The sequence below is a fragment of the Zootoca vivipara genome, chromosome 7, assembly GCF_963506605.1.
Source record: "Zootoca vivipara chromosome 7, rZooViv1.1, whole genome shotgun sequence".
Classification (NCBI taxonomy): domain Eukaryota; kingdom Metazoa; phylum Chordata; class Lepidosauria; order Squamata; family Lacertidae; genus Zootoca; species Zootoca vivipara.
Genome location: NC_083282.1, coordinates 74,267,609 through 74,294,742, shown reverse-complemented (window position 1 = coordinate 74,294,742; position 27,134 = coordinate 74,267,609). Strand labels below are relative to the sequence as shown.

The following is a 27,134-nucleotide window of genomic DNA, read 5'->3' as shown; positions in this document are numbered from 1 at the left end:
AGAGACTCTACCTAAGAACAGCAGGCTCCCTGCTGCAGTCACCCTCCATCTCAGAGGGCAAAGGGGGCAGTGATGAAGGGGGACAGAGCTAGCACAAGCCATACAAAGTCTTCCTCTCACCTACTGATTTAGCCCTGGGGTTGAATGTTTCAAAGGGACTCTGAGGATCATCTAGTCCAACCCCCTGCAATGCAGGAATATGAATGAATGCAGGGGCAAAGGCATTGTTGGCATCCCCTGGAGAAAGTACCATGAAGGCAGCTTTGCTGCTTGCACCTCGAAAGGAGTTGTGCCCAATCTCCGGCGCCACCCTGGAATATTTATTTACTCTTTTTTTTTGCTGCCTTTCCCTTCAAGCAGGGCAGGGCATGGTTCTCCCCTCTTCTTATCCACCCAACAACCCTGAGAGGTAGGTTAGACGGAGAGGCAGGGAGTGGTCCAAGGTCGCCCTGCGAACTTCACGGCTGTGTCGGAATTTGAACCCGGGTCTCCCATTTCCTAGTCTGACACTCTAACCACTAGACTGTGCTGACTCACTGAACAGCAACAGGAGCGGGACTCTTAATCCTGCTCTTATGTGAGTGGTGTGGGGAAGATATATGCCGATCCTCTTCATGTCAAACAACTAAAGCTGTTCTCAGAGAGAAACCGTTGCTAAGCAGAGGAAGAGGGAGGTTTACATTCACATATGAGGCTGAAGGTTAAAATCCCACCGAAATGTCACAAAATAGCAAGCAAGTTTTCGAATCCAGCGGAACTCCTTGTCAGACTGGATGTCAAGGAAAGCCAGGGACTGTAGGGACATGAGAAAAGGCTTCACTTCCTGTTGAAGACATAACATCTCTGCATGGACAGCACCTTCACAATTTACCACTACCCCTCTGTCCCAGACACTCCAGGGATGGAGTGATGAGCCACAGAGCCAGTTGAAAAGTCATGTGGATTAGCTTAATTTTGGAATCACACACGGTGAGATAAAACCTCAGCTGCTACAAAAGCCATTTGCGTGGAACACTTTCTACTTAAAAAAAAACCCTGCACTGTTTTTACCACTTCTTAAATTATTATTATTTCTCTCTCTCTCTCTCTGGCAATGCAGCAATAACCACAAAAATTGTTTTGGGCAGCTGTGCCATGCATAACATTTCTTGCATTCTACATGTCCAAACCTTGCTTCAATGACAGGGTGGCAAGCAGCCTGATTCTGTCTGGGTCCAGGCCATTTCAAAAGCTCAACTAGAGAAAGAAAAACTCGAGAAAAAGAAATGAGAGAAAAAGCGAGAAGTGAGATGCTTATTTTAAAAATGAGGAGAGAACCAATTGATTTTAACCAGAGAGGAATCACATAGTAATACTGCTGACCATCCCTACAGGATTATAGTAAGGATTACTGTGAGTGTGTGTGTGTGTGTGTGTGTGTGTAATGAAACGGAATACAGACAAGACAGAGGTGCTGTGTGTTGCAGGCTCTCAAGTGTGCAAAGTGAGTGGACAACCTTTTATGAATGGAGATTGCGCTCCCCAGACAGATTAGGTCAGTAGGCTGGGCATGCTTCTTGGCCAACTAATGTTGCTTGAGGGTCAGGTGGCTTCAGTGGCTACGAGTGACTGTCTCAAACTATGGGCCTTCCTTGGCAGAGAAAGCTTGGCTGTAGTGCTCCATGCTCAGATAACCTCAAGAATGGACTACTGCAATGCACTCCATGTGGGCCTGCCCCTTGAAGACATTTCATTTCGAAAGCTGCAACTGGTGCAGAATGCAGTGGCCGGGATGCTGGCAGACAGGACTGGTCCCAAATATCTCAAGGAGTGCCTCCTCCCATACAAACCTGCCCCAGAATCAAGATCTGTAGGGTTTCCCCGTGACAAGGTCAAGATGCACCTTTTTCAGCAGGCCTTGGCAGGGGTGAGGAGCGAGGTTGGTATATCCCTCCCATTTACATGCAACCCACTCTAGAACCCCATTACGAAGTGTGAGCTATAGATGTCTATGAATGAATGAATGAATGAATGAGAAAATAAATCGATTTGACCGCTCAGATGCACCATACAATATTTGGGGAAGGGCCATAGCTCAGTGCTACAACATTTCCTGGCAGGCAGAAGGTTCAGGTTCAATCCCCAGCATCTCCAGGTAAGGTTAGGAGACTCCTTCCTGAAACCTTGGACCGCAAGTTGGCGTACACAATGGGGATGGGGGAGAAACTCGACCCAATTCCCGTTTGAAGATCAATTTATTCAATTCGCACTTTCGAAAAGATGTGGAACTTGAAACCCAGCCATCCTTTAGCCCAAGGGACACATCCCTTGCAGGCGGGCTGCATGCAGGTGATGGTAGGGCTCAGATGCAAAAGTGGGAGGCGTATCAGACATGACTCTGACCTTTGCAATGGGCAACCTTCCAGCCATGCAAAGACCAGAGGTTTCTATGCATATTTGTTTCTAAACACATCTATATATACCAGAGGTGTCTCTCAGTCCTGGCGAGCAAGGGACTCCACAGTTCAAGTACACACTCAAGCCAGGAAAAAAAGCATTCAAGGAGGGGATAGCCCAAGGACAGTTGCAAGGGCCAAATAGGAAGTCCTGGAGAGCCACGTTCAGTCCCCAGGGCACTCCACCCCTTGTCCTAAGCAGCAGGGAGATTTGGGCCCAGAGGCAGAGTGAGTGGGCAAGAGGGGGAACAAGGAGGAGACCCGCTTATTGCCCACAAGCCTGCTAAAAAAAACCAAAAAAACCCAAACAAAACCTGGAACCAGCGTTGCCCTCAACTCCCCGCCCCCATCGCTGCAGCCGGTTGTTCGGTGGTAGTGGGTGTTGGGCAAAATACGCACCAACCTGAGTGGCAACAGCGGCAGGGTCGACGAAATAACAAAGTCGTCTTCAGTATCTTTGCTTGCTTTTATTTACAATTATATACAACACACTCCTCTACTCCTTTCCTCTCATTTCACAATACATCACCACAACCACACCCATGAACCATTTGCTTAAATACAGAATTCAAAATAGTCAATTACCCAATCACATTACAGTAAGCAAACTCTACCTTCAATTATTCAAATTAGCAAAAGCTCACAGGTGTGTTAACATTCAGAACAAGGTTACAAACACACATCTCTGTGTAGCACCATTGACCACATCAGTCTTAAAGGAAAAACCTAACAACCCCCTGCTGGTCAATGATGCATAGCAGTAACATTCAGCATCTTCTGTGTATGTTTAAGATGCGTAGCTGTTGGCAAAGCTTTTGTGAAAATATCTGCTATTTGCTCTAGTCCAGCTACATATTCAAAAGTAATAATTTTTTCATTAATCATTTGTTTTTCAAACTCCAAACATAACCGTAACTTTCTGGTACGTTGGGTATTGCCTTCTGATGTCAAAATGGCTATTCCACTTTGGGAATCAATGTGCACGGGTATTGGTAATTTCACTTTTATTTTTAGGTCTGCAAACAACTGCAAAAACCATTCAATGTCTCTGATGGCTTCAGAACATGCACAAAGTTCACTTTCTGTGGTTGACATACAAATTATATGCTGCCTGCGTGTTCTCCATTCAAATGGACATTCATTGTATCTGTAAACAAAACCGGACACGCCTTTATATTTGAAATGTTCAGACGCATGAGATGCGTCACAAAAAATATCGAACCCTGTATCATTATGCGCCTTAAAATGTAACCTGTAATGCAGCGTGTGTTTAAGATAAAGCACCACTCTTTTTAACGCTCGAAAACACTGCTTGGTTGGATTCTCCACAAATGTGGAAAGAAAATTAAAACTGAAAGATATGTCTGGTCTGGACACGCGCTGAATAAAGTTCAGCTTTCCTAATATCGACCGGTAAAGTGTTTTGTCATGAAAAGGTGTATCCTCTTTAGTAAAAGTAAATCCACATGTTAATGGGGTTTCTTTTCCTTTTGCGTTCTCCAAATTTAGCACTTCTATTAAATCCTTAATTTTTGCAGTTTGATGTACAGCAAAAGAACCATCTGCAGCCCTGTCTATTTGCATGGACAGGTAATTCTTAACTTTCCCCAAATCTTTTACATCAAAGCGTTTACAAAGTTGAGAAAGAAACAACTGGTATTCCTTTAAATGTTTACATGAAAATAATAAATCATCAACATAAACGGCCAATTTGACAACAGAATTATCACATTGTTTGGTAAAAATGCAATTATCAGCTTTCCCCTGCACAAATCCAAATTCAATCAAGGTTTGTTTTAAAGTTTCATGCCAATTCCTGCCACTTTGATGCAGGCCATACAGAGATTTGTTTAATTTACAAACTACCCCAGGTACAGCATCTACACCATCTGGAACTTTCATGTATATGTTTTCATGCAAATCAGCATTAAGATAAGCTGTGGAAATGTCACAATGGTACAATTCACACCCATTTTTAACAGCGTCTAGCATCATCAACTTTATACTTTCAAACTTCACACTCGGAGAAAACACATTCTCATAATCAATGCCTTCCAATTGTTGATAACCCCTTGCTACTAACCTAGCTTTATATCTCATTACTTTATTTTTATCATTGAGTTTTGCTTTGAACACCCACCTTGAGTCTATGACCCGCATATCAGGTGTTTGCTTCACAAAAGTCCAGGTGTTATTTTGATTTAGAGATGCAAGCTCAGAATCTATCGCTTTCATCCATTGTTGAGCTTGTGACTTTGGCATGGTGTGTATCTCTTTAAAACTTTTTGGTTCAAAATTAACTTGGTTACAGTATACATTGTTTGCAACTTCTTCTATTTCCTCATCAACAGTAGCAATATTTTTACGTTTAAACAACTGCTCCTGTCGTTTCTGCCTCTGTAGCTGTTGTTCATTGATGTAACGCTGTGGCTGTCTAGTTATTCTACTGGAGCGTCTAAGCTCTGGTAAACTTTCACTGTCAGCTTTTAAATTTCCTTCCAAAACTTCAGAAATACGGCTAGTAGAGGGTTTTGGACTTACAGTGTGGTCTGAGTTGTCCATTGCCTCTTGTTCCCCTTTAAACTCACATTCTCCAATCTCTGACTGATTACTGTCAGGATCGGTATCAACTGGCTGTTCTTTAGCATCAGCTGTACTCTCTGGGGATATTTCTTTAAGACCATCACTATCTTCAAACTCAGCTACACCATCCCAGTGTACTGATGGTATAATGCTACGGGTAAGGTGAAACTTTTTTGTGTCTGGTAAATAAATGCGATAATTCCCTTGTTGATATCCCATAAATTTACCTGGGATACCTCTTTCCTGCAGCTTCCCTTTAGCTGGGTAATGCATCATAACATCACTGCCCCAAACACACAAATACTTTAGATTGGGACGCTTTTCAAAAAGCATTTCATAAGGTGTTACTGTTAATGCAGAATGATAGGATCGATTCTTTATATGGGTATAACAGCTCAAACATTCAGCCCAGAAGCTATCAGGAAGTTGAGCATCATGGAGCATTGTTTTTATCCCAGATTGTAGGTTTTTGTTAACAACTTCAGCAATCCCATTCTGCCAGGGACTCCTAGGTGATGACACTTGGTGTACTGTCCCCTGCGCATTTAGGAACTCTTCAAAATCCTGTGACATAAATTCACCTCCAAGATCAGAGTACAGATTTTGTATATTTTTACCAAAATGAGTCTTAACCCAATTGCAAAACTTTTTATACATTTCTAGTGCTTGAGACTTCTTAGAGATTGCATATGTCCAAACATATCTGGTTTTCTGGTCCACAAGTGTTAGCCAGAATCGGGACCCTCCAAGTGATTCTGGCAATGGTCCTACTAGATCACAGTGAACCCTTTCAAAAGGCTCTGCTACTTCTCTCATAGTGCTTTTGCCCTTTCGTGCCACCTTAATTTTATGTTTGCAGCATGACAGGCAGTTCATGTAAAATTTACACGGTTTAATTTCTAGGCCATGCACTATATCCCGTGTTTTCAAAACATCTGCAAAGTTTTTATGACAAAGCTTGCGGTGAGCTTCATGTAGGCAGTTTTTATGTGGCTGGCAATTTGCCAACCCCTGCCTGCTCCTATTGGCTACACCACAACAGCTATTGCTTCCTCCTGAAGAGGAGTGAAACTTGAGCCTGTAAAGCCCATGAGTCTGTTTTGCATAGAGAACCTGCTTATTGGCCCGATAAAACCGGCACATTTTTTCAGTAAATTTAGCTCTAATACCTTGACGTGCAAACTGATAAACTGATAATAAGTTCCCACACAGTTCAGGGCAATAAACAACATCTGATATAGTAATATTCAAACTGTGCAGTTTTATAGTCCCCTTTCCAAGTGAGGGCAAAACTATTCCATTCGCTAAATGCACATTTCCAGTCTCTGGTGTGTAATTTATGAAGAGACTGCGATTGCTGCTCAAATGCTGCGATGCGCCACTATCGATGATGAAAAAGTCCCAATTACCTCTTTTAACCTCACAAGGCTGTGGTTCTGCAAAGAATGCTTTCGGCTCGGGTCGACTACCTCGCTGCGGTCGCTGTGAAGGCTTCCACGCCTGAGTGACTGTGTGTCCCTTTTGCGACCTAGAGGAAGTCTTTTTACTCTTTGCTCTGCATTCCGAAGCAAAATGTCCCAAAAGGCCACAGGCAAAGCATTTCTTGTTGGCTCTTAAAGCTACAACATCCCTATTGTCATTTGAATGCACATTATGCTCTTTGGGAACCGGCATGACCGAGGCGTCTCGCCTGTCCAGCTCTGCCATCAGTTTTGCAGTCACGCCTTCAATACTCAGCTGGTCAGGAGGGACCAAAGCGAGCTGGCTTGCGACTGCGTCATACTCTTTGTTTAATGAGCAGAGGATTATAAAACAAAATTGATTAACAGGAACCACAACGTCTCTTCTCAAAAGCTCCAACCTGATTTCCTGTAAATGTCTCAGGTGAGCTGCCAAGTCACCGCCAGGTTGCAGCTTTGCCTGATAAAGCTGGCGGTAAAAAGCCAAGGCTGACGCGGACTCTTTTCTCAAATGGACCGCAGCCAAACTCTCCCACATTTCTTTAGCCGACGTTTTATCTCTGATATACACAACTTGCTGGTCGGACACTGCCATGTTTATAAAAGCTTTGGCTTTGTTATCCCCCCGTATCCATTCAGGGGTGATTATCTGAGGAGGGGTGTCTGTGGCGTAGTTAAACAGGTCCTTACATTCGAGTAATCCTCTCATTCTAAAGGACCAAAGACTATAATTACCATCAGTTAGTTGAGGAAAGGTAAGCGCCGTCTTTTCGCCGTCATCCATCCTGGATATACTTCTGGCTCCTTTTCGACTGGCAGACAGCTCAGCTTCGCAGCCCTCTTAGCAAGCAGTTCAAACACCCATGCGCAGTTTCTGGGCCCATAACCGGATGTTGGGCAAAATACGCACCAACCTGAGTGGCAACAGCGGCAGGGTCGACGAAATAACAAAGTCGTCTTCAGTATCTTTGCTTGCTTTTATTTACAATTATATACAACACACTCCTCTACTCCTTTCCTCTCATTTCACAATACATCACCACAACCACACCCATGAACCATTTGCTTAAATACAGAATTCAAAATAGTCAATTACCCAATCACATTACAGTAAGCAAACTCTACCTTCAATTATTCAAATTAGCAAAAGCTCACAGGTGTGTTAACATTCAGAACAAGGTTACAAACACACATCTCTGTGTAGCACCATTGACCACATCAGTCTTAAAGGAAAAACCTAACAGTGGGAGGTTTGTGAGAAGCCAGGAGGAGGAAAGCAGCTGGGGAAAGGGTGTGCAAATATTGAGCAGCAGTGGAAGCATTTGAGCAGGAGGCCTTGGAGATTGTGGGCTGTTTTTTTATTATTATTAAAAAAGAGCTCTGCTGCAAAGCCAAGGATATTCCAATGGGTTGTCTAAAGCAAAGACCTTCACAACCTGTGCAGAGGGGATAAGGGTATTTGTGTTTTGGCAAAGCCGGACAAGAGATAAGTGGCTCTACTGGAAAAGCAGCCTACGATTCCTAATTTTTGAAAGGTGTGATGCAGGGTTGGGGGGGGGAGGGGACTCCACAGAACTAGGGAGCAGCCAAAAAAGCTTATCTCAGCCAGCAGTCCCCTTGCGAGTGCATAAAAAGAAGCAGAGCGAGAGAAAGTCAAAGAGCGAATGGAGGCTGCAGGCTTTCAGTTCCTGGAATGATCAAAAGCTAGAAGAAGGGGTCCCTGATCATATAATGGAGCCAGGTATGTCAATGTGAAACCCAATAGGAGTCCTGGCTCTCTCCCTCTCACTGCTCTACCCAGCAATGTCTTGCCTGTGTTCCCATTTTGTACTGTCTGGACTAACAGCCAAATCCTGAGTTTCAAGAAAAGCAGCCGCTTTGGGTTTCAGTGTGGCCTGCCTGGTCAATCCTTTATTTAATCTTTTTTCTCCCCTTTGCTGGACGCTGGTTAATAGAAATGCTTTGAATATTCCAATTTTGAATCACATGGGTGCACACACTGTCTGCCCCAGAGCAGAGCAGAATAACACACAGCAAAGTTTCTGGACAGGATTCTCTTCCAAGTCTACCTGAAGATGCCAGGGATCAAACCTGGGAACATCTGTTTACATGGCAGCTGCTCTTCCACTGAGCGATGGCTCTCAATTCTTTGGCAAAGAAAGTTACAATCATAAAATCATAGAGTTCATAGAATCATCTAGTCCAGGCTTCCTCAACCTCGCCCCTCCAGATGTTTTTGGTCTACAACTCTCATGATCCCTAGCTAGCAGGACCAGTGGTAAGGGATGATGGAAATTGTAGTCTCAAAACATCTGGAGGGCCGAGGTTGAGGAAGCCTGATCTAGTCCAACTCCCTGCAATGCAGGAATCTTTTGCCCAATGTGGGGCTCAAACCCACGACCCTGAGCATGAGAGTAAGAGTCTCATGCTCTACCGACTAGGCTATCCTCCGTCAAAACATTCCACAGTATATTTTGCATGGAAAATATACTTGGACATTGTCTTGGACAGTGATTCTGATGCAGAAGAATCCTTTACTGTGGTGGCACCCCAATTCTGAACACCTCCACACATGCTTTTTTCCAGTGCCGGCTCAAAATTCATTCATCAGTTTACTAAAGGCATCTTTAGGATGCTAGCTGTGAAATTATTTTGAAGTATGCAGCCGCTTCAGTGCTTTTGGAGAGTGCTGTTATTTACTGTGTTTTCAATTCCTGGTGACATTTATGGTAGTTTCTGGAATTTAATGCATTTATGGTTTTATGTTCTGTATTTTACTCTGCTTCGTAGCCAGCTCTGGTAGTTTGAGATGGAAGACTAGGTTAGAAATAATTTAGCTACACAAATAAATACATAAAACCCTCAATGCATATCCAACAGAAGGAAGAGGGGTGGCCCAGATTGAATGCCCAATGACTCAGTGGGAGGGGTCCCTGCATTCCCCACAAGAAGAGCCAGCACTGTTTGTAGCCAGCCAACTTAATACGGAGCGAGTGGGAGGGAAGGGGGCAGTGGGGGCACACAGTGATGGAGGTGGGGCTAGCCAGCAAGGCCCCACTCATAGATTTCATCAAAGCTTCTAAAAAAGGCTTGATGAGTGCTACCCAGAGGGTTGACTCCAGCAAAGTCAATGCCTTTGCGCATTGAAATTGTCCCGCAAACTCAATGACTTCACTGCATACAACCCAGAATCACCTGCTGCAGGTCACCCAACTCCTGCTTGGTGGCTTCCTAGGCTGTGCCAGTTCCGAGTGCCTACTCTGAGTGCTGAGGACCAGGCACACCGGGCTGGCTCACCTAGACGAGTCTCCTGGACACAGGACAGCTGCATTCCTAAGTACCTCCTGTCTCATGCTAGATAGTGTGGCCATATCTTCTTCTGAGTGTTACTGTGCTTTAACAAGGTTAGAATGTTTCAGGAAAAGCTGGCCAGGGGCTGTGCTGGGCGCACAGCTTGAGATGTTATGTAAACAAAGAGAAAGGAACAAGCACCGTGAGGATGGCCAGCAACGGCTTTGCCTCTTGACCTCTAAAAGTGCCACAGTGGGGAATGACAACTAGCTTAGCCCAACACACGGCACTGAATGCTTCCCACCAGGCATGGTAATTATTTTTCCATACTTCTTTGCTCTTTGCCCCATCCCCAGCCAGGCAAACCCACTGCAAACGGCTGAAACATGAACCTGCCTTTGCCTCCCTGACAGTGACAAATTGTTTCCCACGTGGAAAGCCTGAGTTAGGCTCCCCGGCTCAGCTCCCTCGCAGCCCAAATCAGCAGCGAGTGAGAGAGCTGAACAAAAAGCTCTTTATTAAAACAGAGAGATCGTTTTACCTTTTATGTTCTGCAGAGCAGGAGCTGATTTCTTCTGATTTCGAGCCAACCTGTTTTAACTTGCGCCAAATTATTACCCTAGTGAAGGATTAAAAACGGTACTCTGTAACCGCCAAGGCATCTGCATGTGTGTGACACCAACGTTGAGGGACCCAGGTCACATCCACAGCATTCATTTATTGCATGTGGTTCTCCCCACCCAAAGAATCCTGGGAACTGTAGTTTGTGGGGGGCTTCAGAGGGCCTGGAAATGCTCTGCTACCATAGCTGTTCAGTGCTGTTTCGTGTGAGTTTCCCATCAACCTTCTTCCTATCCACAATGATGTAATCACACAAGCAATCACCATGTAGCTAAGTTGGCCTTCCCCATCCTAGTGCTATCTAGACACAGCTGGGTTCCAGCTCTCATCAACCCCAACGGTCACAGATGCTGGGGGTTGTAGCCCCATACCATCCGGAGAGCATCTTGTTGGAGAAGGCTGGGCTATGTGCAAATAGAAATCCTTCTGAATGATTGTGTGCTGGTTGGAAATGCAGCAGGGAGAGAATATCATGAAAGCCGCAATCAACAGAGGCTTCAAAGAGGATCTGGAGAACCCACATAATGCCAGGCACATGAGAGAAGAATGCTGAAAGGTGTTAGGGGTGCAGAAAAATGGACACTTCTGCAACTTGTCATACACACCCCTAAAAATTGGGTGAAATTGGGAAGTAGCTATTTCAAGAGGTGTTCACAATATGCACACCATATGCACACATGCCTGCTTCAGCTCAGAGCTCAGTATTTACTTGAATTGCCTTCTGGACTCCCAATATACCAGCATGCAGGAAGATGTCTAAAATGCTTCTCGCATGTGTGAAGGTTTCACTCTCCATGACACATAGCCAGGAACTCCAGTCTGATCCTCTCTTCTGTTGAGATTATTACAAGCATTGTATTCATTCAAGGTCTGCTTGTGGGTTTTCCCACAGGCATCAGCTTGGCTACTGTAAGAACAAAACACTGAACTTGATGGGCCTTTGGTCTGATTCAGCAAGGCTCTTCTTGTGTTCTTACAATGTTCAACAAGGCTGCAGTCCTAATCCCAATTACGAAGAATTGATGCTTTTGAATTATGGTGCTGGAGGAGACTCTTGAGAGTCCCATGGACTGCAAGAAGATCAAACCTATCCATTCTTAAGGAAATCAGCCCTGAGTGCTCCCTGGAAGGACGGATCGTGAAGCTGAGGCTCCAATACTTTGGCCACCTCATGAGAAGAGAAGAATCCTTGGAAAAGACCCTGATGTTGGGAAAGATTGAGGGCACTAGGAGAAGGGGACGACAGAGGACGAGATGGTTGGACAGTGTTCTCGAAGCTACGAACATGAGTTTGACCAAACTGCGGGAGGCAGTGGAAGACAGGAGTGCCTGGCGTACTATGGTCCATGGGGACACGAAGAGTCGGACACGACTAAACGACTAAACAACAAAAGACCTACCAAATTTAATGGGGTTTGCTTCTGAGGCTACATAGTTAGGATTGCAGCCTTAGGCCCAAATGTGCCAAGGAGACACATAACAGTAATGTAGTTTGGAAAAGCACTCTCATGTGTGTTCTATCAGCTACCATAAACTGCCAACACCAATATCCTGTCATCAAATCTTTATCATTCCCATGATCACTTTGTACTGATTCAATGAAATTTGCTTTATGCCATTTTGATTCTGTTAGCCATCTGGAGCAACTTAATGCAAAGCTGGGATATGTAAATATGGATTTTGGATAACGTGCATACAAGCAGGTGTCAAAATTCAGCACAAAGTCTTGTTAGGGAGAACCATAATCATTCACCTTTGGCTTCCCTAAACCAAAGAATTAAGCTTCCATGTGTATCTGGTGGAATGATGTTGGTTCTCCAGAAGAAGATGCAAAGAGACTTACAGCACAAAACTATGGATGTCTACTCGAAAATTATGTCCCATTTAGCTCAATGAAATTTATTCCCAGGTAATACTGGGAATGGTAGCTCTGTGAAGGGTAAAATAGAGTTCCCAAGATTATCTGGGGTAAGCCATGTGCTACACAGTAAGGCTTACTTAAGAGTAAACATAGAATTGAACTGCTTACTCACAATCTTTATTAAGGCATTCAGGTTTCAGATGGTTATCTTTCTCAGTCCTACCATAGGTCTACAAAGTCATAGTTCAACACTCTAAATCACTATTCCAAAGCAGCTCTAGAGAAGCATCAGGGAGATAAGGTGCTCAACAGTGAAATATGCTGCTCTTTGGGAAATATCTACCATATGGTTTAATGTTTACCAAAAACCCACCCTAACTTGCACATTTTGATGGACACTGCCCTCATTGATTTTCTGTTCTGGGGTGTCACTAGAACTGGCTGCTTTGGTCTTCCCACGAACATTTGGATTTTCCATTTGTGTACACATCTCTGCTGGTTAAAGGGATCAAAAGCGTGGCGCAGGGACCCTGTGCAGTAAGCTGGTAGGAATGCAGGCATCTTGTCCAAGTTCCTTTGCAGACTGAGAGGAGTATCTAAATCACAGTCTCAGGCCAGCTTTGTGAGCGAATTTACTGTTCTCTGTGCCCTTTAGCTTTTAAGTAAAGGGTGAAGTTTGCAGCGCTTCTGGAAAAGGGAATGAATCTCAGCAGGGTGGGTGGGTTTCCTCTTCTGAGCTTTTGTGGGTTTTGCCTAAGATAAAGTTGCTTCCCAATCAAATATCTGCCTGTGACCAAGCTAAGCTGCTGCATGACTCTTGTCTAACCCGTGCAGTTTTGGAAACACACATGCGCAGCAACTGAAAGCCTAAATTCTCTTTTAAGCATTTCTGAGGTTTCGAACAATTTGAACAAAGAGGATTTAACTCTGCAAATGTTATACACTGCTAGACATCAGAATATCAATTCCCTTGGGAACAACCTTTGGTGATCAAGAGGTGATCTTGCACAAAGCGCTGCATCCCCAGGAGCCACAATGGGTACCAGAAAACGGCCTGCTTGGGCAGCCCCATAAGGTCTCACTGCTGATGTCTGTCCTGAAGGACCCTTTTAGCTGGTGCTCAAATCTGAGTGCCTGGCAGCTGAATCTAAAGTCATTTTAATCTCTCACAATGCCCTGATGTAATGTTGCTCTGGGGCCTTGCGGGAAATGTAAATGGCAACCCCACTGGAGCACTGCTGCTGTTAGCAAGTAAGCCCACTGATGTAGGAGAGGGCCAATCAGAAAGCACATTGCTAAGAGCCCCCCCAGACCCGGATCTGGCCCTATCAGTGGCTGCACAGTTTTCATTCTCCATCTTTGCCTTACATAATGGCGAGAGGCCCCGGTCAAGATTTCTCTCCCACCTGCCTCCACTGAATTCCTGAAGATGCAATGGAGCTCCATGAGAAAGCCCTGCAGGCCTGAGGCATTTTTCTATACTCCAGTGCCAATGTATAATCAGGGGTTGCCAACTCCCAAGAGACTGCGATCTACTCACAGAGTTAAAAACTGGCAGTGATCTACCACCTTTTTGGGGGTTCAGGTCAACGTTTTTGAGCTTTTTTTGAGGAAAGAGGAAGGCCCATTTTGGGGGGGGGGTCGGGTCAAAGTTGTTGAGGTTTCCCAAGGAGTAGGTAAAATGTTGAGCTTTTTTAAGGGGAGCCACAGTTGTTCAGCTTCTTTGGGGGGAGCCAATGATCTACCAATGATCTACCACACAGACGTCCAGTGATCTACCGGTAGATCATAATCTACCCATTGGACATGCCTGCATTAGATATTTGGTATGGAGGAAAGGGAGAAGAAGTTAGGCAATCCCAGTATTGCACTGAGAGAGCTGTCAAATCAATTGGAACTAGAGCTGAGCCAAATGTTCTCAGAGGAAGTTTTTTAATGAGAAAATTTCTGCTTTGTTTTTCTCTCTACCCTTCCCCAGAAAAAAGGCCACTTTAAAAGGATTTTTTCATGTGTGTGTGTGTGTGTCTGGTGTGTGTGTGTGTGTGTGTTTTCCCACCCCACCCCACCCCCTCCACACATGGACATCCTTAGAATAACAGCAGGTCCAGGGCACTGTGGGAGCATTTGCCGGGGGGGGGGGGTGTTACAAAATGATGGCCTGGTTGCCAACACCATTGTCACTACTGTCTCTTGCAACGGCAGGCAGGCAGGCAGGAAGTTATAGTAGGAAAAGAAAGCTGGGCAGCTACCACTGCTAATTAGAGTAGCCAGTTATGCATTGATGATTTACATGCATGGATGCAAATTTAGAAATAACTACTATTATTTAAAAAGAAACATAACAGACAATGTGCCACTCTGCCACTTCCTTGCAGAGAAGCTGACTGGAGTGGCAGCAGCTGAATCTTACCTCTCTCATAGCACTAGGACTCGGGCATAATTCAGGACAGACAAAAGAAAGTACTTCTTCACGCAGTGCATATTTAAATGATGGAATTTGCTCCCACAAGAGGCAGTGATGTCCACCACCTTGGATGCCTTTAAAACAGGACTAGACGCTTCTTGCCTATTTAGCTCAGTTGGTTAGAGCATGGTGCTGATGCTACCAACACCACAGGTTTGATCTCCGTATGGGACAACTGCATATTCTATCATTGCAAGGGGTTGAACTAGATTGTCCTCAGGGTCCCCTTCCAACTCTACAATTTTATCTATATATATAAAAATGTAGAAGGTGCGTGTTTGTTATTCCACACCTTTCTCCACAACCGCTTGCCCAATTGCCCTCAACTTTGCCCACAACATCACAGTCACATGTAGGGGTGTAACCATCCACTTACATTGACCAGATGACACACCTAGGACAGGTAGAAACCTGGATTTCTGTACAAAAAAGTGCTCCCTCCAGTGGACATCCGGGGAAGCTGGGAAATAGATGGCAGAAGAGGTTGCAACACAGCGCCCTCTAGCTACACTGGTACTACAGCTAGAAAACCTTGGCCCTCTATCGGAGGCCACACTGGTACTGCAGCTACTAGGCCGAATGGAGGCTCGCCTTTACGAACTAGGCCGAATGGAGGTGGGGACTCGCCTGGGTGTGGGTTGGGGCAGGAGGGGACGGGATAGGTCATAGATCGGGACAGGGGGGGGGAAATCACAGGGATGAGCCACAGCAATGCGTGGCCTGGCCAGCTAGTGATTCTATGAAATTCATGGAGGATGGCAGTACTCTGCCTCCACTGTCGGAGAGAGGGATTATGCCTCTATAAGTACCAGTTGCTGAGAATTATAAGTAGAGAAAAAGAACTGTTATATTCAGGTCTTTCTTGTATGCTTCCCATCCTGTGAGAACAGGATGCCCAACTAGATGGGCCATTGGCCTGATCCAGCAGGCTCTTATCTTCTTTCAATCCTTGCAGCATGATGCTGTCCTTCAGCACATTTGAGGACAGCAGAGTAGCTTAGAAGGCATGGGGCTGTGTGGCACACATATCTGCCCTCCTGCAGGTTACCACCACTCCCCACGCCCTTCAGCATCTGCTGTCTGAGGCAGCCACCTTGCTTTGCCTAATAGTAGGGCTGGCCCCAGGAGAATCTAATTTTGGGAGGGAGTACTTAATGTTCTTCTTGCCCACCGATTCTCCCCTTCCAACATCCCCTAGGAAAACAACCTAGGAGGGAAACGGGACTGGGGTTGGAGGGAAGGATCCATGGCATTTCTCCCCTGGGAATCTGTCTCCTGACTTGTGCATTATCTTGGCAAAAGCAGGTCTGAAAGCAGCCATTTGCCAGGTAGCATGCAATTCTGTTCTTAGAATAACTGTTGTACCATGTTCATTTGCTGAAAGAAAGGGGGGGGTCATGAAGCTCTTGGTATATATGTAACACCTCCTACACCCATTTCTATTCCAAGCCCTGTTTTAACAAGGCTATTTCAAAACAATCTGCCCATTTTGCCAAGATGCATGAAGGCGGGAAGTGGGGAGACTACTACATATAAAATGTTATATGATACTTAAAGCTATGTCTGTGTTGCAAAAACCCACAGAAGACTGATTCTTCCACCTCACAAGCGGGTAACATAGAAGTGTGAAGGGCGAGTCGTAGGGGTAAGCCTCTGAATGAAACCTTTATGAAGTCCCTGATCCAAATCTGGGTGACAGACATGCAGTGGTTTGAACCCACATAGTCAAAGCTCCTTCTGTCTGGAGGAAGCTGGAAGAAGGCTGAGGGAGAAGCGGGGAGAACTTAATTGCTCTATAATAATTGTAGATCTATATCTGGGGGAACCCTATGTTGTTGTTTAGTCGTTTAGTCGTGTCCGACTCTTCGTGACCCCATGGACCATAGCACGCCAGGCACTCCTGTCTTCCACTGCCTCCCGCAGTTTGGTCAATGCTTCCACAAAAGCTCACCCAGGGATTTGGGAGAGTTCCTCAGTGAGATGATAACACACAGCAGATGCAACTTTCCTGAAAACCATTAACAATATTCTTCCCCTGCAATCTACAACTACAGGAGGTTGTATTGGGCTCAGGGCCGGCCCTACGGCCAGGCTGGGTGGCACAGGGCACCACGGCGCTGGCCCGCCAGGGGGGCGCCGCGAGCTGCGCCCGCCCACTGGCCGGCCGTGCAGCTACGCCCACGGCAACCGCGCTGTGCCTGCCCGCCCGCCGTGCAGCAGTGCCTGTGACAGCCACGCTGCGCCCGCCCGCTGCGTTGGGAAACGGGGCGGGGGGGCGCCGGAGGGATCCGTCGCACCACCATAGCTGCCAAGTTTTCCCTTTTCTCGCGAGGAAGCCTATTCAGCATAAGGGGAAATCCCTTTTAAAAAGGGATAACTTGGCAGCTATGCGCACCACAGCGCCAGGGACGCTTAAGACGGCCCTGATTGGGCTCATGGATTGCCTTTCTTCAGATAAATCATGACCTGTAACCAAGGTCTGTTCTTGGTTTTCACCTCACGGTTTGTCTGGGGAAGACAAAGCACGAGTTTGCATTCAGACACAATGCTAATCCAAACCATGGTTTAGCTCACAGCAGTGTGGCAGAAGCAAGACCAGAGGAATAGGAGCAAAGCTGCTACAGACAATCTCTCAGTTAATCAGAACATTTAGCCTTATGGGTAAATGATGTCAGTGAGGGCCACCAAGCTTTGCAAGTGCCTCTCCTAAGAGCATGTCCTCACCAGAATGCACCTACATAATCCTCTGCAGCACAAAACACCAGGGGTTCTGGAGCAGAGAAATAAAGCAGACCCACAGGCAGAAACCTTGCAATGAGGAAACCTGAGGCAACAATATTTCAGGAAGGGAGAATCAATGCAGAGCAACTGGAAGCTAAATATTGGCATTGTTCGCACTTCACATTAAACCATGGTTTGGCATGATAGGGAGGTGCCCAGAAAAGCCTTACGCTTGCATGATTCCCACCCCCATCCCAACCCGCTCTTCCAGTACAACCACAAGGAGACTGGAAGCTTCCATTCATTTTAAATTAGCTACAGGGAAGTGTTAACGTCTGATCTGTGACATTAAAACAGGGGTAGGCAACCTAAGGCCCGAGGCTCGGGTGCGGCCCAATCACCTTCTCAATCCAGCCCACAGATGGTCTGGGAATCAGCGTGTTTTTACATGAGCAGAATGTGTCCTTTTATTTAAAATGTATCTCTGGGTTATTTGTGGGGCATAGGTATTTGTTCATCCCCCCAAAAATATATATATATATAGTCCAGCCCACCACATGGTCTGAGGGATGGTGGACCGGCCCACAGCTGAAAAAGGTTGCTGACCCCTGCATTAAAATATCAAATAAAATGACCCAGAATAAAACACATTCAAGCTTCAAGTAAACTATTTCAGATCCTTCTCTAAGCGGTATTTTGCTTTTCCCATATTTAGTTGCCTAGTTAATTTATAGAGCAGAATCACTCTGGGAAACCAGTGTGGCATAGTGATTAGAGTGTTGGACTAGGACCTGGGAGATGAGGGTCCAACTCTTCATCCGTCATGAAGCTCACTGGGTGACCTTGGGCCAGTCACAGCCTCTTAACCTACCTAACAGGGTCGCTGCAGGGATTAACTTGGTGTGTGTGTGTTTGTGTGTGTGTATAAACCATGTACTCCTTGGAGGAAAAGGTGGTGTATAAATGCAATGGCTAAGCTCTTCTTCTTACCTGTTTAAGAAAGCTGGAGGGGCCAGCCAGATAGAGATGTTAGTTGCCAACCTGGCATCCAGAGATCTTCATGTGGTTGCAACTGGACCTGTGCCAGTTGCAAACAGTGCCTGGGGGATTGCTATCACTGGTCTGACTCAGTATAAGACAGCTCCCCATTTCCCAGCCTTGTTCTGCACCCGCTTCGAGAGCTTTTGCCCAGTAGCGTAGGAAGATGGGGGCGGTGAGGGCGCACCGCCCCGGGCAGCGCGATCCCTGGGGCGCTATCGCGGCTGCCCCCGCAGATGCCGCACCACGCCCCCAAAACGCACGCCACGCCCCTGCACACGGAGCATCACGCCCCCAGAATGCACGCCACGTCCGTGGGGGCAGCACGCCTGCTCTCCACCCCCGGTGGCAGAGCATGAAGCTCCGCCACTGCTTTTGCCTAACTGCAACATGTGCTTGAAAAGTGGTCATCCCTCTTGCTTGTCTAGATGGAAGTTGGAGGGGGGCGTATGCCACCCACTTTTGCAATAGGTCATGGAATACCTGCAGTGGGACAGAGGCAAAGAAGAGGGGCATAGGAAGATGTCTTATTCCAAGCCAGACTGTGCCATTGGCATTTAAAAGATGCCATCAGAAGCCTGAGACTGCTATTCTATGTGCACTTACCTGGGAGTAAGAACCACCAAATATTATGAGACTTATGCCCAAGTCAATATACATAAGCTTTGCACCATTAACTCACTCTAAATCAGAGCACTCCAGTCTAAGCGCTTGGCAGATCAAGTATCTCTTATTTGTTCTCCCAGCAGCGGCAGACTATAATTCATCTATGCCAGCTACTTTCTTCAGATGTTGCAGCCACACACTTGAGAGCTGAGCAATCCCCCTCCCCCCCTCTCAAAATGAGGTTAGATGCATGCATACCCAGGAAATTTTAGCAAAGGGCCCCTGTTGGAGACACTGAGGAATGTTTTAAGCTTTGCTTGAGAAGCCTTGCAGGAAACCTCAGGAGACGTATTGAGTTCTGAACAACCAAAGGACAAATTCACACAGAATTCTATTTTAAAGAAATACAATTGTCTGGGGGGAAAGGAAACCAAAAGAAAAGAAAAGACTCTCTCACCAAATGGCGTCTGATGAAATAATAATTATTTTTTTAAAGGAGGGGAAGATATCTTTCTTTCTTTCTTTTGTTATGAAAGATTTGAACAACAGTTCTTCCAGATGGCTTCAGTAAAAGCCTATTAGTTTAGGTAGATAGTGTCATTTTACTTTTTTGGGGGGGGACAAAACACCAAACTCTCCTGCCCGGATTCCAGACAGGAATTCATATTTCATGCGGGGCCAATTCCATCTCTGAAGCAAATCCACTTACTGTACAGAGCCACCCTCTGAGAGGCAAATACCAAAGCTGAGCTCTGCAAGCGAACCATAAAGATTCGCTTCAGAAAAGTTTTCTTCGCTGCCAGGTCCTAAACTCCATCCTCAAGGCAGCTTATTCCCCTGGCTTTTACAAGATTTCATTCTTAGAGGTTTGGCGATTCCAGTGTGAGATGCTGGCAAGGTTTTTCGAAGGATAATTTATTGTGCCGCTTTTAACCACTGGGTTTATGGGACAAAAGTCCCATTGACTCCACCAATATGGAGCCATGCCTTTCCTGTCTGCCTTCTCGGCACTAAAACCACTAGAATTTTTCTGGTAAGCAAGGCCCCTATAGAACATGCTTCTGCCTCTTACATAGGAGCTCTTTCTGTGCTGCCATTATACATGCAATGGTTTTCTTCCAGGAACAAGTTTGCCCAATTACAGAGAATTCTTTTATAGGTCCTAACCTCGTCAAAATGTTTCAGGTCTGCAACATTTATAGTCTTGGACACTGCACACTGACTTGTAAGGAAATCCCACTGTGTTCAACTGTAAATAGCAACACTCCATTACTTGATTGGTTATTAATAAGCAATTTTTATGATGGAATAATACGATTTTAAATATAAATACATACAAAATAACAGGTGCTATGTATCGTCTTAGAAGATGCAACCCTTCCTCGTCATCCCTACACAACAGAATGAAACTGAGTACCCCCTTTTCAGAACTGTTTATACATATGCAAATATATGCAGATTTATTGGCCCCAAACCAGAGATTAGTTGTGCTTAAATCCCATTGCAATAAACTAATTTGCAATTGTAAAAGTTCTGTCCCATCAATTCCAACGGGTCTTAAACACAATTAACTTACCCTGGGTTTGGGTTGCTGCAAAAATTGATTAGTTAAACCCCACATTATGAACTGGCATGTTTTGAGTAACAGGGTAGGAGCCATACAGCAAAATCCTATACATGTCTTCTCGGAAGTCATGTGTGCATTAGATTGCAGCCCTAGTCATTCTTGGCTGATTCCACAGCTAAAGATCCCACTGTATCTGCTACAAAGGAAATAAATAGTGTAGGGCACACGGCCCCCTGCCAACACCAGCTTTGGTCACAATGCTACACATAAGAACAAGAAACTGCAGTGACATATGAGCTGGATACAGCAAACAACCCCTTACTTACAGCTGCTTAACTGATTTCGCCTGCTCACATACCTAGGCAGCAAATGACTGCCTGTGCAAACTTGCCTACCACGTGCATTGTACCTTGATTGCAGGTACAATTTCAGCCAATGTACAGCAGATGTAAAAGCTAAACAGTCAGGCATGGAAGAAGACATGATAGCCTTGGACAGATCTTGTCGTGCTCAGAGCACTGCAGTGAAGCATGCATCAGTCTTAACAGTCATGTGTGGAGCAAAGCTACGGAGTTAACAGCTGCAAAAAGCATTCAAGGTCTCAGACAAGTTGTTACCTTCAAGATTAAGAGCAGATTGCTAACCACTGCTGTAAGCAGCTCTAGATAATCAGGACCATACTAAGAAGTAGGTACCATTTCTTACAAGGACCATACAAGAAGTAGGTACCATTTCCTTAAAAGGAGATGTTAGGAAATTCCTCACCAGCACCACTGGGCCTTGGGTGATAAGGAAAACTTTCCAGATTGCAACAGGAAAAATGGCTGGAGAAAACAAAGGTGGCTCAAAACTCTTAATGCCTTTTTTATACAGTTACCATTTCTGTGGGAAAGTTTACACTGCATGTGCACCAGCATGTGCAATGCACAGGTATGCATTTATTTTACAGAAGGCATGTGTGCATTCATGGCATGTGATGGTGCACACATTTCCTATTCATGTGACATACCTGTGCAAGAAAATCACCATGCATGAAGCATCCCTGAGCCAAGCACCTGCATTTCCAAATTTACCCCCAACAACCCTTGGGATGTTGCTTGAAGATCTGAAATGCCCAAGGCCAGAGGGAGCTTAGAAGAAGGGAAGGGAAGGGAAGTCTGTGCTCTGTAAGGAGCCACAGTTCTTAGGAACCAATCCCCTGGTGCTGTGTGAGGAACAGGAGTGGTCAAAGGGAGCTTTATTTATTGGCAGGATCTCTATGCTTTATCACAAGGTTGTAGCCGAGTGATTTATGCACATGCTTTGCATATAAAAAGTTCCAGGTTCAGTTTCTAGCATCTCCAGGTAAATTTAGAAAAGCCTTAAAGTATAGCATACTAGGCTAGATGGACCAGCGAACTGACCCCATTCTTATTCATAGCAGTGAACAGCATACCTGGCTCGAGGCTTGCTCCTCTGAGCAGATCATAGCACAGCACTGGAAGAGACCACAAGGGTCATCTAGTCCAACCCCCTGGAATGCAGGAATTTTTTGCCCAATGTCAGACTCAAACCCACGACCCTAAGATTAAGAGTCTCACATGAATTAGTAGATAGGTGAGAATAGGGAGTGAGAGGATGGGCAAATAAGAAGGCAGTAGGCTCTTCTATCCCAATACTGCCATCCATTTCCTGGCAAACAATGCCCTATACAAAAACTCAGAAGGGAGCTACAGATTTCTGGGTATTACAAATATTTATTAAATTGAATTTCTGCACCACCCTTCATCCAAATATCACAGGGAGGTTTACAATATAAAAACACGAAAAGGGATGCCATAATAACAAGCAAAAACCACACACACACACACACCAATACACATGCTGCTGCTAATATTATTATTTATAAAAGGATATGAAAGGCAGGAACTCATTACAAGAAATCTGCAATTCTGATCTTCTACCTGATAAGATGGGATAGATTTTATAAACAGAGGTGCAGAAATTTCCCTAAAAGATAAACAAAAATATCTGAGGAGTAACTGGGATGAAGCTGCATGGAATTGGATAGGGAGGGAAAGTCCTGCTCAGAAAGGTGTGCAATCTCTTTTTATGGAGGTTTAAAAGGCTTGGGTGTTTATCTATATCCCATCATGGTATTTAAGTCAAGGAAAAGTAGAATGCCTGGGGTAGGGGGAGAGACGATCCCTTGTGTTCTTTCCAAAAACTTCTCTGTCTGTCTGACTAACACACAACCCTCTTCCTACGCATTAACATGACCTTGGGCCAATCACCATCTCTCAGCCTAACCTACCTCACAGGGTTGTTATGAGGATAAAACAGGGAGACGAACTATGCGCACCACCTTGAGCTCCTTGGGAGAAAAGGTGGCGTAGAAATGCAATTAATAAAATAAATAATATGTGGAAACCCCAAATGGCTTCCGGACCCCCACCTTGGCGCACACACGCATCTCCCCACTCCCTTTAGTCTTCCAGCTGCACTTGATCAGAAGGTCCGCGGTTCACACCCAGCCTCTCCCAACCTAGCAGTTCGAAAGCACACCAGTGCAAGTAGATAAATAGGTACCGCTGCGGGAGGAAGGTAAACTGCGCTTCCGTTGCGCCAGAAGCGGTTTAGTCATGCTGGCCACCTGGCCCAGAAAGCTGTCTGTGGACAAACTCTGGCCTGAAAAGCAAGATGAGCGTCGCACCCTATAGTCGCCTTTGACTGGACTTAACCGTCCAGGGGTCCTTTACCTTTTACCTACTGCTAATATGCAATAAGCAGAGGAGATGCTCCAGCTCGGCTTTGCCTTCTGCCAGGGGAGCGGCGGGAAAACAGTTTCTCGGGGGATGAGGAAGAAAAAAAATCAGGATTGAAGGGACTCGCCTCCTCACCGCCCCCCCCCCGCGCCCCGTTATCAGCAGGATACCCAGCCTGCCCCCTTGCCCGGGGGAGGTCATGAATCCTGGTGCCATGCGCTCCCTCATCCCCGCGCTCTCTCGCCCTCAGGTGCCCGGCTCTCCCCGGAGCCCCTCACTCACCTCGGCCGCCTGGAAGGCGAAGAGGGGCAGCCACGCGACGCCGAGGAGAGCGGCAGCCGGACGACGCCTCCCTGGTCCTGGAGCAGGTAAAGGCGGTGGGGCGCAGAGAAGGGAGACCGCTGCTTGGCGGTGCCGGTTGCGCTCTGGCCGCTTGCTCGGGACTGAGAGGAGGCAGAGCGTCGGGCGCCTCATTTAACCGGGGCGGCGTGGGTAGAGACTGGGGGCCGAGCCCTCCCCCTGGAGGCTGCAAAGAGTGGGGCTGTAGCCCCATGGCGAGTGGCGGGGCTGCGCGGGCCCGGCCCCACCCACGCCGCCTGGCAACGCGCAGGGGGGGGGTGGCGCCGTCTCCTTCCCGCCCTCTCCCACGAAGATCTTCGGGGTGGGGGTGGGCGGGTTCCCCGAGGCTGTCTCGCAAGGTCAAGGAAGGCGGGAGAGACAGGAGCCCGAGTCTCCAAGGAAGAGACTGGTCAAGTCAGGCTGACAGATCATAGAATCGTAGAGCTGGAAGGGAACCCCAGGGGTCATCTAGTCCTGCCTCCTGCGACGGAGGAATCTCAGCTAAAGCATGCATGACAGATGGTCATCCAAACTCTGTTTGGAAACCTCCGAGGAAGGAGAGCCTACCACCTTCCCATAGAGTTTCCCCTGTCCGACAGCTCTTAACTGTCAGAAAGTTCTTCCTTGTGTTTAATTGCTCCTTTCCTGTAGCTTAAAGCCAGTGGTTTGAGTCTTACACTCCAGAGCAGGGGAAAACAAGCTTGCTCCATCTTCCACGTGACAGCCCTTTAGATATTTGAAGATCATTCAAAGGAACAAGAGTTTATAATTATTATTGTTATTATTTATTTAAAAAGTGCATGCTGCGCTTCATCGGTGCCCAGCATAGATCACAAGATAAAAACACAAAATACATAAAATAAAGTAAGAAAAGAAAACAGTAACCCCCAACCCCTCTCAGAAACACATTTAAAAGTATGGCATGTAAAGGGAAATGCATGTTTTCACACATGTTCTCTGCCTGGGGCAGTCAACCTGGGGCCCTCTAGATAAGGTGGACTTCAACTCCCATTCCCATTGGTCAGTAGTTCGGTTGTCAGGGGAGCTGATGGGAGCTGGCATCTAATAACAACCAGAGGATGCAGTGTTGGTTATCTCTGGTTTCTGCTCTCCCCAACCACATGTCCTCCAGATTTCTAGCTCCCATCAGCCCTCACCATTGGGATGTGCTGGAAGAGGTAGAGGGCACCAGGTTGGAAAAGGCTTAAAGCAGGCATCATTATCCTAGCTTCCATCACCAGATACTTGTTTCATTCCACACACCCCATTTTGCAAATTTGATGGATAGTTTGAACATGGGACCTATCCCTGTCATAGAATATCTTAAATGTGCATCCATGGATCTCATCGCCATCACTCTGACACAGGAAGTTTGGTGAATGGGCACTGACATTCTACATTTCCCCACAGATTATTTAAAAAGCAACAGTAGGGACCCCTTCCCGCAACACAGACATAACAGCATGACAAACATCTGGACTGCCTGCCCCTAAATTCGACCCTCACACCACCATAGTCTCTGTTGTTAATATCCTTATTGTTGTTGTTATGTGTGGATTTATATTCCACTTGATACCAATATGGTTTCTAAGCTGTTTACAGTTGCACAGCATTGTTAAAATACAGAATAATTAATATTACACCCTGAAATACTCCTTAATATATGGGAAAATAATATCTGGAATACAACAATGTCTCAGCATCTCACCAAACACAGGAGGGCGATTAAAGACAAAGCAAAAAGAGGTACCTTTCAAGAAACATGGACCCCTCTCTTTAACTATGTTATTGACCAGAATCAAGATCTTGTTTAATAATAATAATAATAATAATAATATATTATTATTATTATTATTATTATTATTATTATTATTATTTATACCCCATCCATCTGGCTGGGTTCCCCCAGCCACTCTGGGCGCTTCCAACAAAATATTAAAATACAGAAATCCATCAAACATTAAATGCTTCTCTAAACAGGGCTGCCTTGAGATGCCTTCTAAAGGTCTGGTAATTGTTGTTCTCTTTGACCTCTGGTGGGAGGGCATTCCACAGGGTGGGCACCACTACCAAGAAGGCCCTCTGCCTGGTTCCCTGTAACTTGGCTTTTGGCTTCTCGTAGCGAGGTAACCGCCAGAAGGCCCTCAGCGCTGGACCTCAGTGTCTGGGCAGAATGATGGGAGTGGAGACGCTCCTTCAGGTATACTGGACCAAGGCCATTTAGGGCTTTAAAGGTCAGCATCAACACTTTGAATTGTGCTCGGAAACATACTAGGAGTCAATGTAGGTCTGCTCAGTCTTCTGCTTGGATAGATGACGTTAAGTAATGTATTTGACCATTGAATGTATAAGCCTAAAGTCTAAAGTCAATGGACAGAACAAACAGCATTAGATGTGATGCTGGATAAGTGTTGAATGGTTCTTGTTTTCATATTTATCTGAAACCAATTTTTAAAATGTTTTAAAAACAATTACACCACACACAATAAAATGATCCCATCCAAACATTAAGATATAAACACCCATTATTAAATCTACCGTAAAACAGCCCCATTAAAGCAGCTCAGCAGTTAAAATAGGGCAAGAGGCTAAAGAGATATTTGCCCAAGTCTTGGCTGATGTTGGAAAGAGTCAATGGGTGTTGTCAATATTGCAGCTCCTATTAAAGATTGGGGGTTACCTGCATATGATGTGATCAGGCATTAAGCTATCCAATCTGTATTGGTCTTTTAAAGATTTAGGGCCTTCTAGTACACCTTCTGTGCAAAGAATGTATGACCCACATTTGGCTCTGGGTGGCTTTAAGCTCCACCACTTAAATTGGGGTAAACAGGAGTAATCGAGTGTAGACGTGTGAAGGAAATCAGGCCCAGGACCTGCTGGAGTACATGTGACTCCTACAAACGTAAACAAGAATCTTGGCACAGGTTAGACTCGTACTGTCCTGAGAGTGCTTGACTGGCCAGCACATGAACTGGACATTAATAGCATTTCATTGCTTTTTATGTTAGCGATGTGTTTAATTGCATGGAATTTCCTTGGCAGGACAGCAATCATGCCTCCATTTAATTTGTCTTGAGCGCTTCATGTTGCTGCCTGTCCAGAAGAGGGTGGTAAGGACAGCTGTGTTCAGGTGGAAATATCAATCAAGAAACATGTCCATCAAATTCTGACTTTACATAATTGAAAAATTATTCACACGTTCTGAGGCTTTTTATCCACAGTCCTCAATAGCCAGGGAGGGGTTTTGTTTTTCTCCTTTATTCCACTGTTGGTATGTGTTTGGAAACATTCTTTCTGTTTGGTGCAGAGCTGGACCTGGCCAGGGGGGACGGGGACGGAGCTTAGCCAAGTGAGTAGAAACTGGCAAGGATGATACTTTCAGATGTCAAATAAACTACCAG

The 27,134-nt window shown here is 45.7% G+C and overlaps 2 protein-coding genes across 3 annotated transcripts in view; one reads left to right on the top strand and one right to left on the bottom strand.

The window, feature by feature from the left end:
• The window catches only part of MATN4 (matrilin 4), a 44,422-nt gene extending 20,677 nt beyond the window's left edge, over positions 1-23,745 (bottom strand). Inside the window, exon 1 of the mRNA XM_035121696.2 lies at positions 23,674-23,745. The gene's annotated coding sequence lies outside the window, so the exon portion shown is untranslated. The remainder of the gene's footprint in view (positions 1-23,673) is intronic.
• The window catches only part of RBPJL (recombination signal binding protein for immunoglobulin kappa J region like), a 41,487-nt gene continuing 22,451 nt past the window's right edge, over positions 8,099-27,134 (top strand). The window contains exons 1-3 of one of the 2 annotated variants that reach the window (XM_035121697.2): positions 8,099-8,219; positions 23,642-23,759; positions 27,041-27,082. In XM_035121697.2, coding sequence (XP_034977588.2) covers positions 8,210-8,219; positions 23,642-23,759; positions 27,041-27,082 — 170 coding nt within the window. In that variant the 5' untranslated portion in view covers positions 8,099-8,209. The remainder of the gene's footprint in view (positions 8,220-23,641; positions 23,760-27,040; positions 27,083-27,134) is intronic. The other variant, XM_035121698.2, reaches the window with a different exon arrangement.